Source organism: Camponotus floridanus, unplaced genomic scaffold (assembly GCF_003227725.1).
Source record: "Camponotus floridanus strain SB8 unplaced genomic scaffold, Cflo_v7.5 scaffold67, whole genome shotgun sequence".
Lineage (NCBI taxonomy): Eukaryota > Metazoa > Arthropoda > Insecta > Hymenoptera > Formicidae > Camponotus > Camponotus floridanus.
Genome location: NW_020229835.1, coordinates 226,532 through 240,771, shown reverse-complemented (window position 1 = coordinate 240,771; position 14,240 = coordinate 226,532). Strand labels below are relative to the sequence as shown.

Here is a 14,240-nt window from a genome sequence, read left to right as displayed (position 1 = left end):
CTTCTTCTCCCGTCTCCTTTCGTCTCCCTCGGTCGTAGAATCTTGCGGCGAAAGGTCAACATTGGCGATTCGACGATCGAACGTAAGCAGCTGCTGCTGGCTCGATTCTTTCTCTCTCTCTTTCTTTCGAGTATCTCGATTCCAGGACTCGTCCCTTTTAACCCTCGCAAAGGGCCCATCCGGACCTAATTCGCCGTGAAACGAGGCGGGCCGACTTGCGCAAACGCGCGTAAGCGAGGATTTGGAGGATCCGGACGATGACACCGCTCGCCTCTACCCGATTTTCTTATAATTCGTAGAACGAGCGTGCGACCTCGTGACTCTCGGCAACCGATCGGGAGACCAGCGGGACGTCGCCGAGATTTATTCGAGAGTCGCAGGATGCTAGCTTCTCTGGAATGGAAAATAATCCGTGCAATAAATACGAGCTGGAACTCCAGATTTTGATCAAGCTCCAATTATTTCGCTCTTGGATTTTGAAATATTTCCGTATACATTTATTTGTGTGTATAAAAGCTGATATTCTTAAATAAAATAATTTGAATAAAGCTTGAAAAAAATCTTGTAAAATATTCGTCGTTAATTATTAATTATTTATGAATTTAATTAAATTAATTTGAATAAGGCTTGAAACAATCTTGTCCAATATTCGTCATTAATTATTAATTATTTACGAATTTAATTAAATTAATTTGAATAAGGCTTGAAAAAAATCTTGTCAAAAAATATTCGTCATTAATTATTAATTATTTATGAATTTAATTAAATTAATTTGAATAAGGCTTGAAAAAATCTTGTAAAATATTCGTAATTAATTGATAATTATATATGAATTTTTCACCACTTGTAGAAATATATTTTTCAGAAAAAAATGTTCACATTTATAAAAAATTAATTAACATTACGCTTATTGCAATTAATTAATATTGCACTTATATTTGCAAAAATAATTAATTAATTTCAAAGTTACGGGTTTAGGGAGATTGAATAAAGACAAGTCGACAAGCGTAGAGTTTTTGAGTAGAGGTATCACACATTTATAAATTTTCAAGTAAATACACAGTAGATAACGATTTACGGTACAATTTATAGTTAGTTGCACGAGATAACCGTCCCTCGCTTTCAAAGATCCTTCATCCCGCGTCACCCCCCCCTCCTCTCTCTCCCTCTGTCTCTCTTTCTCTCTTCAGCATCTCTCTCGTAGATAAAATTATCGCATAGATAGATAACTAATTATCGCAAATATCGTCTGACTATTCGCATTGGATATTAAAGCTCCGTTGACGCGGCAAACAGATCAAAGATCTCTCCGATTAAATAGATTGTCAACTAATCGTTACGTTCACCAGGATGTATGAGTGAATCTCTCGTCATCTCGAGGAAGAAAAAGAAAAAAAAAAAAAAGAAAAGTGTCGAGTCTCTCGAGGAGTTAATGCGATAACAGGCGCGATATAACGGGTGGTTTGGAAATTTTCGCTTGAGCTTTTCCTCTCCTCCATTTCGAGCCGCCTGTCGCGCAGCGTGTCTGCGTGTCTGTCGCGTTAATTATTATATTTAATTCGCGATCGGATCGGATCGGAAACGGATCCCCTTGTAAGGAGACTGCTTATTGGATGTTCCCTTCCGCCCTTTCTCGTCTCTTTGATATTAAAACACACACCCGGCTCACCTTTATTACCGAACTCATTAACGCACGTTGGAGCATGACCGAAGTTGTCGCGCGCGGCCATCGATATTATCGTAACAGGACGAGGGGGAGAGGAGGGGGGGGGGAGGACGAAGGGGACTTACTTGCGCGTCGCTGATGATCGCGACGTTATCTCGTTCGCGGTTGCTGCCTCGATTTACATGTAAACACCTCGTCCGACCCGATAAGGCTCAATTAAGTTACGCCTTTTAATTAATAAGGGTACGCTAATCGACATCGATCTCCGGACCCCTCCCTCTACTTTGTATCTCGATGGCATCGCACGGCCGTGTTCCCGCGATGCCACGTGGGGGGACGCTCCCCCCGTCTCGCGAGAGAAAGCATATCCATCCCACGACTTTTTAAAGCTAGACTCTTATTATTTTTATTTTTTATTTTTTTTCGAGACGATCATTCTTCGATTCAAATTCATGAATTCGATGGGCGAGTTTTAAACGTATGCAAATTGCGTGGAAAAAAGGGAACACCCTGTATATAAAATCGTTAAAAATTCGGTAACAACGATTACACGATTATATGATTTATTAGAAAATTTCGAGCCGTCGAGGAAATTTATATCGCTCTGATATCCAGTGATGTCATCGGAGAGGGAGGGGGAAGGAAAAAAACATCCGGTGCTATGGAAATAAATCGGGCGTCGAGCCGAGGCAGCAGCAGAAGAAGAAGAAGAATATCTTGAGCGCGAAAAAAAAGGTTTAGAAGAGAGAGAGAAAGAGAGAGAGAGAGAGAGAGAGAGAGAGAGAGAGAGGAGAGAGAGAGAGAGAAAGAGAGAGAGAGAAACGGTGAGAGAAAGGAAGACAGAGACGCGCGGAGGGAGAAAGAGGGGAGACAGAGAGAAGAAGGGAGAGAGCATGATGCTATACATTGTACATATACACATCTATAGTCAGTTTTACAACAATAATAATGCTCGATTAAAGATTGGTCGGTGTATGCGTGATTTATCATTTAATTTATTTTAAGTTAAAACCTTCTTTTTACAATGATATCTTACAATGTGTCGCTTTTTACATCCAACAGACATCCTTGCGCGCGCGCAAGGATCGCTCCCCCGCCTTCTCCTCCCTCCCTCCACCCCCCCTCTCTCACGATATCCTCCGAGCCCTCTCGCGAGTTTGTGCGGGTGTCGGCCTCTCTTAAAAATCATATACTTCTGTGTGTTCTGTTTTTTATTGATTTTTTTTTACACAAGCTACAGCTACTTCCTAATAATACTATTAATAGATACTTCCTTCTCGCCCCTCTCCTCTCTCCCTCCGCCCCTCCGTCTCCTCCTCTTTACGGTCGGGAATACGCGCGATCTCGCCGATCGAAGGTACAAATCGATCGATACCTCGACTCCTTCCCCCTCTCCTCCTCCTCCTCCTCTTCCCCTTTCAGTCTTTTGGAAAATCGCCGCTACCTCCTCGTCTCGTTTCCACCCCTCGTCCTTATCCGCGGCGAGAGGAAAAAGTATCGCGCGATGTCTTCCCGGATACATATATATATTTCATCAATATATATATATATATATATATATATATATATATATATATATACATATTCGCCCTCTTCCTCCGACCCTCTCTTCCTTCCCCCCCTCCCCCCGTGTTATTATCTATGTACGTCTAGCTAGATTCGCAAAAAACATACGCGAGTGATAAAACCTCTAGAATCGAAAAATCACAATTGTATTCGGAACTCAAGCGAGTGAGTCTCTCTCTCACGAGCAGCAATCAATCAGTGGACAATCAATCGACGATGATCGATAATGATAATGACGGTTCCAACGATCGCCCCCTTCCACCCTCCCCCTCCCGCCGATATATATATATATATATATATATATATATATATATATATATATCTCGCCCGATGAGTCGAATTATAATATGTATATCCTGCCTGACTATTTATATGCGTAGTTTGCGTTTATGTGATGCGGAATTAATTGCTAATTATGCACAATCACTTGACGTCGCGCGTCTCGATATATATATATATATATATATATATATATATATATAATATATATATATTTTATTTTCATTTGCATATATATATATAAATATAAATATATATATATATATAATTTGTTATATATATAATATATATATATATATATTTTATTTTCATTTGCATATATATATATATATATAAATATAAATATATATATATATATATATATATATATATATATATACTATTATTACAATAACGATACACAATTTCGAAGATACAAAATTTACACTTGCATTAATTAATCGTGTGCCGGCTCTCGCTGCTGTTCGTGGTGTGCGTGTATGTGTGTGTTTACGTGTGTGTGTGTTTACCTGTAAGTGTGTGGATTCCTCGTGTGACTAAATTATGAAGCTAATCCGGCGATCGCGTCGTCGACGATCGATCTTTCCCTCTCCTTCTCCTCCCCCCCCCCTCTCTCTCTCTCGCCAGAGGCTTCGTGTATAATTTACGAGTTTACCCTATGCGCTTTTATTACACTTACGTCAACTATCACTAACCGGTACGACACACACGGAACGGTGCTGGACCAATGGACGCCGACAGGTGTAGAGAGAAGGTACGTGTGTTCGAATGAAGGAAAGAAAATTTGAAGAAAGCTCAATCTCGAGGATCAGCATCGACGAGTCCGAGATGTCGCGAGAAGCTTCAATTCCTGGGAAGCGAATTATGTTTCCGGGGACCTCTCTATCGGCTCTTCTTAGACCTCGAAGGAAGAAGAGAGATAACCTTGACATAATCTTGCTGTGCGATAAAAAGAGGTGGTCACTCTTAAAAAAAGGGTTGGCGAACTTCTTGTTGAAGAGAAATACAGGGCGAGAGGTTGCCACTTGTCGCCTCCGACGAGTTTCATCTTCGCGAAACGTCCAAACGATCCCGCACCGCGAGTCACGCGAACTCTTCCTCCATTTAATAAGACTTCCTCTCTCTCTCTCTCTCTCTCTCCCTCGAAAAATTGCACGATGTCGCGCGTCGACTCCCATGCAAAGCGTGTCGCGCGCTTGCGGCTCGTCTCGGCTCTCCCGGGATCGATTCCAGGTGAAGGCGTGACATTTTTACGCGCGAGAAGGACCAAGTTCCGCGCGACACAGTCCTCGACCGCCCGCCTGGAATGCATCCCGAGGAGAGCCGGATAAGAAAAAAGGACCAGGTTCATCGCATGTACACTCACCCTTCCATCACACGCACACGCTCGCATGCGCATATAATATATATATATATATATAATATATAATAAATTCTTGTCTCTATGTAATATTTATTTACACATGCTATATATATCATACATATGTATATGATATATATATGTAATATATAAGACTCGATACAGTAGCTGATTTTTTTCCTTTGTACTTGGGGCCGGGGCTCGATGGCCCTAACACGTGAGACTTTACATATTTACAGGAGCTTTCACTTTTTTATAAGAGAGATCCAACGGACGCGCTGCTCTCACGATCGCGCAAGGACGACGTGAGCCCTGGATACGTGTCCGGACGCGTGTTGTCCCGCGGGAATGTCCCTTTCTTTTTTTTCCTCCCCGCGTCGTCGGTGATCGATTGTTGGCTCCTTCGCGAGGGAAGGAGGCGCCCGCGTGCGAGAAAGAGAAGAGGAGCGTTTTCGTGTATATATGTATATATATATTCGCTTCTTTCGTCCGTTACTTTTTTTACGTTTCTCCTTCCTTTTTCTCCCCCTTAAACGCATTTTACAACATTACGAGACAGTGGTGGGCTGCGTCCTCCTGAGTTGCTTAATCACTCGCGATTCATGTGTACTCCGATCGCCAGCCGGTCTGAAACCAGACAAAGATTACCACACTCCTGACGTGCTGCTGCTCCACTTGCCGGTCGTGAGAGTAAAGGCTCTCCTTTAGCGATTAATGTTAGGGAAACACGAATGGCCGGCGAAAAAAACGCTGCATAAATTCCTGGGCGATTCCAAGGAATTAATTCTTATTTTATTAGATGTAAATTCGTAAATTTATATGACGCATATTTATATACTTAAGGATTTTTTTAATCCTTAAGGATGTTTTGTACCTATTTTCAAAATATTGAGAATTTAATGAAAATTGTATAGAATGTCCTTACATATGTTTAGAATCTTCAGTACATAGAGAAAAATGTATACTGTATTCAAGTAAATATTATTTATTTAAATATATTTATTTATATCATCAGTTTGTATATCCGCAAATATATTATAAGTTCACCACAAGCATTAAATTTAATTGAATATATTCTGAATTTCAGTAAGTGTAGTATTTTAGTCAAGAATTTTATTAAATTATTACTTAAATTATTAATTATTAAATTATTACTTAAATTATTAATTATTATATTAAATTAAAACAAAAATTTGGTTTGCTTACTACAAGAGTTGACGTAAAATAAGTTTGATTTTTTTTTTATACAACTTTACAATATATTCTTGAAGAGAAAATAAATTCTTCTTCTGAATACATGATAATAAGATTTTCTAACACTTGTGATGAGTATATTTTAAGAATATTATCAAGAATATATTCTTTGTTGAAGAAAATTATTACTTAAAAAAAGAAAAATAAACTTAGTAATCGCTTTTCTTGGCAGTAGAATGATATTTTTCTCTGTGTACAATTTTTAAATCGATTCACTAAAGCGTTGACAAGTTATAAGGATTTTAATTTGCATCGAATTAACATGTGTTCTTATGGGAAACGTATAACCACGTCGATTCAAATGACAAAAACACATGGAAATAATATTCAGAATTTGTTGAAAATTTGCAAAAGTTTAGATACAGAGGAAATATTTGGTCAAATAATATTATACAAGTACTAACTGGTTAAAAAGATATTAAATATAATTCAATCAAGTTAGCCATGTATCTGTCACAAGGCGAAATTCTCTGCCAAAAGTTAATCATTTCGATTCACAAAATTCGGAATATTTCAGTAAAAACACAATAAATATTAAAAAATACATCTCTGCACTGTAGTTAAGATCAAATTGTAATATTCCACACAATTTCTTACTCAAAATACATCAAAAGTGGATATTCGTCAATATTAATTTTCAGCTACTTTTTGCTGGGATTGTACATACAAAACATCCTTAAAGCAAATTTTAAAAAAATTGACAGATACATATATACATATTAAAATTGTTAAAACTGTAAATAAATATTTAATCAAAATATTCAATCAATATATAATTATTAATTTAATTATAATTAAATAATTATATATTAATATAATTATTAATTATTATATATTAATATAATTATTAAATTGTAATTATTAAACTTTTATCAAAAACTTGTCGAACAAAATAAGAAATGTTTAAATTCCTCCAAATGAAATGAGACTAAAATAAATCTAAACGTTCAAGTTTTAGGAAGACGACATTATTAAGCTCGATTTGCGACTCGAAGAAAGCAGAAGGCAGAGCTCAACAGATCCCGCTGGATAGATCAACTATCAGTGGCCTTTGGATAAGATCGCGCACTCACCATCGCGTTCGTCGTGGCCAGCTGCAGACCCTGAAGACTCGTCATGTGATGAGAATGGGAATGCGAATGCGAGTGCGGGTGGATGGGGGGCGGCGCCGGTGGCGCAAATCCCTGATGAAGACCTCCGGCCACGCCGACACCCGTGTGATACATGTAATGCTGCATCGCCGGGTGCATCGTGTGATGGTGTTGGGATGTACCTGGAACGATAAGACGAGAAGCGTCGCTCTATTAATATCTGTTCGCGTGAGAGAGACCTTTAGCTCGACTCTCTCTCTTCAATTTCAATAGAACGAGATTAAAAATATTCCAGATATCAATCTTATTCTCGTCAGTCCTTGTTAAAGTTTTTCGCCAATCATTTTCGATTTAAAGGACCTTCTAGAGCAACCGAGCAACTGTTACAATTGCATGTTCATGATGACAATTGTCAGCAAGTTTCTTCAGTGTTTTGAGATGAATAGATAGGTGAAGCTTACGGAGGGTTGGACTTACCCATCGGCGCACCGAATCCAGAGTGGAAGGGTTTGTTGTCGAGATCGAGATGCCCACTGGCCTTGATCATGTCACCCATGACACCGCCAAGGCCCAGGCAGCCGCCGGCCTTCTTCTTCTTGCTTTTGGACGAGAGTTTCCTGTTTCTCGTCTGGATGCCCTCCTTCTTCATCGTCAATGGCCGGTTCACCTGCAACAGTCGTAGACAACAATTTGGTAAGTTTAGAGCTATTAATTCTAAAAGCGAATTTACGCGCATGACATTGCGTTGCAAACAAACGGGGGATCGAGATCTTTAAATTTACAGAAATTTAACAATTATGATAAAAAAAAAAACGAATGAAATTAAGAGATAGTCCTTATGATGAGGAGAAAGACGAGTCGATAAAACGCGAAAAATCAAGGATAAACTGAAATCATTGACGCGAACACAATGCGGTGACGTAATGCGATGGGGAGAGGAGGGGGAAGACGTTATTCAGCAGAGTGCAACGCGATGCATTCTCCGTCGTAAATCATCGCGCGTTGCATGTTCGACGGGGAAACACACACTCCCGCCTCTTCTTCATTCTAGGCTTCAGCCTGTCATTTTTCTCACTCCCTCGCTCCCCTCCCCCCTCGCCCCCCCAAGTCAATTCTCATCGCGCGAGTTCATTTCACTTGTAATAATGGATTTAAGAAAAAGTTGCTCGATCGAAGAAGATTCCCTCTGAATAAGAGTCCCTCTTCCTCGCAAGATGAACGTTATACAAGTCGATCGGTGAGAGGAGAATGATTCCTCTTCTGTGTTTTTGATCATCGCACTGAGAAAAAAATCTGATTGCATTAATTAGAATTCTAGTAGATTCAGCCAGTATGTCTGTTGGAAAATGGACGAACCAGAATTCTTGTAGGAATTACCAGGTGAATCTTATTAAATTCTTCCTGTTAAATTTATCAAATTTTCTAGTTAATAATATTAAATCCACCAGCACCAAGTCGTCTAAAATCTTTTCCATCTCAAAAATCTGTTTAATATTCTGAATTCCAACAAGATTATTGGATAAATTCAATCTAGATTATTGAATAAATTATTTTAAGTTCAGTTTGTTAGAAATTAAACTGCACTGAGAAAATAATCTGGTTGCATTAATTAGAATTTTGGTAGATTCAACCAGTATGTCTGTTGGAAAATGGACGAACCAGAATTCTTGTAGGAATTACCAGGTGAATCTTATTAATTTCTTCCTGTTAAATTTATCAAATTTTCTAGTTAATAATATTAAATCCACCAGCACCAAGTCGTCTAAAATCTTTTCCATCTCAAAAGTCTGTTTAATATTCTGAATTCCAACAAGATTATTGGACAAATTCAATCTAGATTATTGAATAAATTATTTTAAGTTCAGTTTGTTAGAAATTAAACTGCACTGAGAAAATAATCTGGTTGCATTAATTAGAATTTTGATAGATTCAACCAGTATGTCTGTTGGAAAATGGACGAACCAGAATTCTTGTAGGAATTACCAGATGAATCTGATTAATTTCTTCCTGTTAAATTTTTCAAATTTTCTGGTTAATAATACTAAACTTGCCAGCACCAAGTCGTCTAAAATCTTTTCCATCTTCAAAAGTCTGTTTAATATTCTGAATTCCAACAAGATTATTGGATAAATTCAATCCAGGTTATTGAATAAATTATTTTAAATTCAGTTTGTTAGAAATTTAATTGATAAACAGTGATCCATGAAGAGGATCCAGCTCCAACACACAATCAGAGAGCTAGCGTCCTCTTTCTGGCACTACTGCTCGTCAGAAAAAAAAATACTTTGGATTTAATACTAGTTCTTTATATACATTTTATTTTGGCAAATATGGAAAACGAGTTAAGTTAAGAGTGGCAAGCAAAGAAATTAATGTAACAAAAAATTTTATAGATCCAACCAGAAAATACTAACCAAATGCTTATAGTAAAATCTATTAAATGTTCTAGTTATGAAAAATCGAGTCTTATCATGATAACTAGAAATTCTTGTTTGATTTATCCAAAATGCCTTCGATCACATACGTCTTGTTCGTACAATCAAACGATTTTTCTCAGTGCAAGATTAGCTAAATTTTATTTTCGTAAGCATGCGTTGGATAATTATCGCGCCGGAATTATCGGACGTAATTAAGAGGTATTTACATTTGCCGGCCGTTTTGTTATTCCTCGAGCCGGGGGCCAATTTGCATGAAAATGCGCGGCAATTGCGCGAAAATTGCGAATTTCCCCGCCTCGTGGAAACCCATATTGCCAGCGGATAAATTGGTAAGTGCCGATAAATAACGGAACTGGACCCTCTTAACCCAAATAGCGCGAAGGGGGGGCAAAAAATATTGGCGCTCTTCTAGAATCGATTCCGCGAGAAAGCGAGCGGAAGGGACGTCGCCGACGCAATTTCGCCGGCTTGTCGGACGAGAACGCAATTAAAGAAAGATCCCTCAGATTCTCGGTAGTCTCTGGAAGTCGGTGCAATTAACGAATCGACAATCGTCCTCGAGGGCAATTCGCGAGATGCTACGTCACCAGAGAGATTCTCGCGCGGCCACGCCTCGCTCGCAAAACAGAAGAAACGGCATTATTTCCCTCGCCGGGAGGAGAAGGAGGAGACTTTTTTATTACTTCCATCGGAATTAACGTTTTAATACGCCTGCTAAAAATACACTTGCCCAGCGCGAATGATTCGGGACTTTGACTTGGGAGGCGCGACTCGATCAGCTGATTTCACCGACGCATCATCGCATCAGCGTAATCTCGAGGGGGGGGATTAAATAGGGCGAGGTGGATTGCGTCACAGCATTGTTTTCCCGTCGAGAAGAAGAAACCGCATTGTCCCGACGATGCTTGAAAAGTGCGGAAGTCGCATCTGCCGAAGCTGGCGCTACGAGACGTGTCTTTATTAATTAATGCTTTGTTTGTCCGCCCGCCTAAGACTAATGAAATAATAAGCTCGCGTGAAAGGAAGCTGGGATCCAAGGGATGATCTTTGCTCGAGGGGAAATTATTACGTCTCTCCGTTTCTAAAAAAAGGCGTCGAACTCGAAGAACTCGCTATTTAAGACAGCGACCGGGTCGGGAGAGGAGCCCTTCTGTATCTCGATAACTGGAAAGATGTGCAAAGTCGAGAACTCTGATCAATCCAAGAGCCAATAAGATAAATCTCCATCAAGAGACGTGCCTCGCGAAGAAACTCGTCAACTCGAACGATGCCTTAATTAATTCAGCTCACCCTGTATAACGGCGAGACGCGCGCTCATGAAATGCTCGGGCACGAAATAAGTATGGTATGCAAGTGTTGTGTGTTGCATCGGACCGAGGGGGCGAGGGGGGGGGGGCGGGAGGAATCGCGGCGCTTTTGTAGTCGCCGCGACGTGACGCAACTGCCAACTTGGGAGAAAAGGTTCCCGGTATTGCGCTGGACGCGAAGGAGGTGCGTATGTGTGCATATACGCGTGTGTGATGCGAAAGCGCATCATCCTCCTTTCCTCCCCCCGCTTCCCTGACCGCCCACCCCCGGGCGCGATTTTTTCTCGCTCGTCTCTCACCCTGAACTCGTCCAGACGGTCAACGACTCTTTTCGGAATTACGCAATTGGGCGAAATTTGCCGAATTAACGGTCGCTCCCTTCCTCGGGGCGAAACGCGCGGCGACTCTCTGTGAAGAGCCGCGTCTTCTTCCCTGACGTCGCATCAGCGCGAGAAGATTAGGTCTATATCAGGATATATCAATTTTTGTATCCTTTATTCTTAGGATTTTAACCGACTCGAAGTCTAATAAATTTTATCGAGAGAGAATCAGAATTAATTTCTGGGTTTAATATTGAATATATATTTTTAAGGAGGATTTTTTTGGAGAGTATGGAATAATTATTTTTCAGATCTATTAGAATTGTTTTATGTGCAAATTTTGATTCATTTATTTTCTTAATTCTAATTATTCTTTAAATTAATATTATAGGTTCAATAATTATTTTAATACGAGGATTATTGCCTCGAATTGATATGTTGGAAAGTATTTTACTATTAGTTTTAATATATAAATTTTTCAGTATAGGTTTTTATTCGAATTTATACAAATTATTATTTAAATATAATTCTATTTATTCCAATTATTATTTAAATCTAATTATTGCTTCCTTAAGACGAAACGCGCGGCGACTTTGTGAAGAGCCGCGTCTTCTTCCCGGACGTCGCATCAACACGAAAAGATTATATATATATATATATATATATATATATATATATATATCAGGATATATCAATTTTTATATCCTTTATTCTTAATATTTTAATCGAAGTTTAATAAATTTTATTAAAAGAGAATCAGAATTAATTTCTGGATTTAATATTGAATATCTTAAAGGGGGATTTACGTTGATTTTTTTAGAGAGTATGGAATAATTATTTTTTCAGATCTATTAGAATTGCTTTATTTGCAAATTTATTGATTCATTAATTTTCTTAATTATTTTTAAAATTAATGTTATAATAGGTTCAATAATTATTTTAATACGAGGATTATTGCCTCGAATTGATATGTTGGAAAGTTGTTTTAATATAAAAATTTTCCAGTCTAAGATTTTATGAATTTATTTAAATTATTATTTAAATATAATTTTATTTATTCCAATTATTATTTAAATATTTCTTAATCTACTGTCGCGTAGACATAAAGCGATGAAATCTCACGTCTTTTTATAAGATAAATGTCATGATCAAAGCTTCAAATGCGGCTATCATTTTACATAAGTACATCCAAAAGGTATAGTATCCAATTTTTTACAATTTTCATATCGTCTGGATTATTACAGCTATATGTAAAAGACTATAGAATATCAAGTAGCGACCGTTAATGGGCCTTTTAATAAGCGACAACCCGCGACAGGGAGAACAACCGGAGAGAGAGCGATGCGGGGGTGAAGGAAGGACGCGAAAGCTCGAACCAATTTGAATACAATACGAGCGAGATTTAATAGGGAACCACCGGAGATGGGTGGGAGAGTCCGCGGGTGTCCGAAAGCGCGAGGTGCAAACAAAAGAGACGAGAATGCGTAGAATAGAAAAAGATACATACACATATACACGTATAAAGAGAACGGGATATTTCAAAGGAGCAGAAAAAGGTGGACGAAAACGACTGAAAGGAGAAAGAAAGAGCGGGGCAGGCGAAAAATAAAGGGCGAGAGGAGACGGGAGGGGGACCCAGGGGGAGGCGGGCGGAGATTCGAATGCAGATTGATGCGGTCACACACGATGCAACCGCACGACGCGAATCGCATGCGTAATCAACGTGAGGTGAGGTCAATGAATGAAGAGTCGAATCGCGAAAATAAAAAGAAATATGAAATATTTCTGATCGACCCTCTGTCTCTCTTTTTTTTTTGTCAGAAGTCGTCTCCGCGAACGATTTACGTCCGTCGTGTCTTAAAATAGGCTCTTCACGTTGACCGACAATCACCCTGGGTCGGTAATTATTCGCGGTTTCCGGGTAATCTTGATGACGAGGTCGCGCGACTCGATCTTATTATCGGGCAAAAGTTACATCGGAGGATGCACTTTGCCAAAGATTCGCGAAGATCCAAGACCTCGCACGTCTTGTTACACGCTTGGGTTGGATTATTGGACGATTACAGACGATCCGGCAAATAATTGACGATCCGAAGAAGAGGACCAGAGTCGAACACAAAGCTTCCATCTCGTCGCGAGCAGGAATTTGCGTTGTTGCTTATTGAGAGAACGAGGAGGCGACGAAACAGGACGAGGGACTTTACGCATCTCGCGTCTGCGGGGAGATGATGAGAAAGACGACGAGATTCCTCTCGTAGAACAGAGGCACCTTGTCTCTTCCGATATGAATCTCTCGATCTCGTCGCTCGTCGGATGTATGCGTGACACTTGTATACATGTACATATATATTTATATATCTGACACTGTGATTGACCGATAAGAAGAATAATTTTAGGACCGCTCCGCTCTGTCTCCCGTTCCCTCGAGTCGTCTCGGAGAAAAAAGAGCCCGGGAGAGAGAAGGATCGTTACGGTCCCGAGACGAGAGACGACTCGGTAAAACTAAAACAAATTGCGGCGGTCTGTAATAAATAGCCCCCTTTTGCTCCTCCCTCTATTTCGAGAAATTTAGTTGAAATTTGATACGAGGATCCTACGGAAGAGTCAAACTCGAACAAATGTGAATTTAAATTAATTAATTTAATTAGTTAAAATTTGAATATTTAATTTATTATACAGGATGTCTACTCAAATCATGTTGAAAAATTCCCCGAAAGTTTTATTAATCTTTGGATATTTTTATTAAAAATTTTAAGTAAAGAAAATATTTTAAAATTTTTTTCTGGTGCAATTTTCTAAAATAGAATTCTATTTATTTTTTATTTAGAAAATTGCACCAGAAAAAATCTTTAAAATATTTTCTTTACTTAAAATTTTTAATAAAAATATCCAAAGATTAATAAAACTTTGAGGGAATTTTTCAACAATTGTGCAATTTTCTAAAATAGAATTCTATTTT

General features: G+C 38.8%; 1 protein-coding gene across 3 annotated transcripts in view; it reads right to left on the bottom strand.

The window, feature by feature from the left end:
• Positions 1-3,896: 3,896 nt before the first annotated feature.
• The window catches only part of LOC105248542 (GATA-binding factor C), a 96,418-nt gene continuing 86,074 nt past the window's right edge, over positions 3,897-14,240 (bottom strand). For 2 of the 3 annotated variants that reach the window (XM_011253389.3, XM_025413459.1), the window contains exons 6-8: positions 7,694-7,883; positions 7,199-7,398; positions 3,897-5,498 (exon numbers count right to left, since the gene is read on the bottom strand). In XM_011253389.3, coding sequence (XP_011251691.2) covers positions 5,472-5,498; positions 7,199-7,398; positions 7,694-7,883 — 417 coding nt within the window. In that variant the 3' untranslated portion in view covers positions 3,897-5,471. The remainder of the gene's footprint in view (positions 5,499-7,198; positions 7,399-7,693; positions 7,884-14,240) is intronic. The other variant, XM_025413460.1, reaches the window with a different exon arrangement.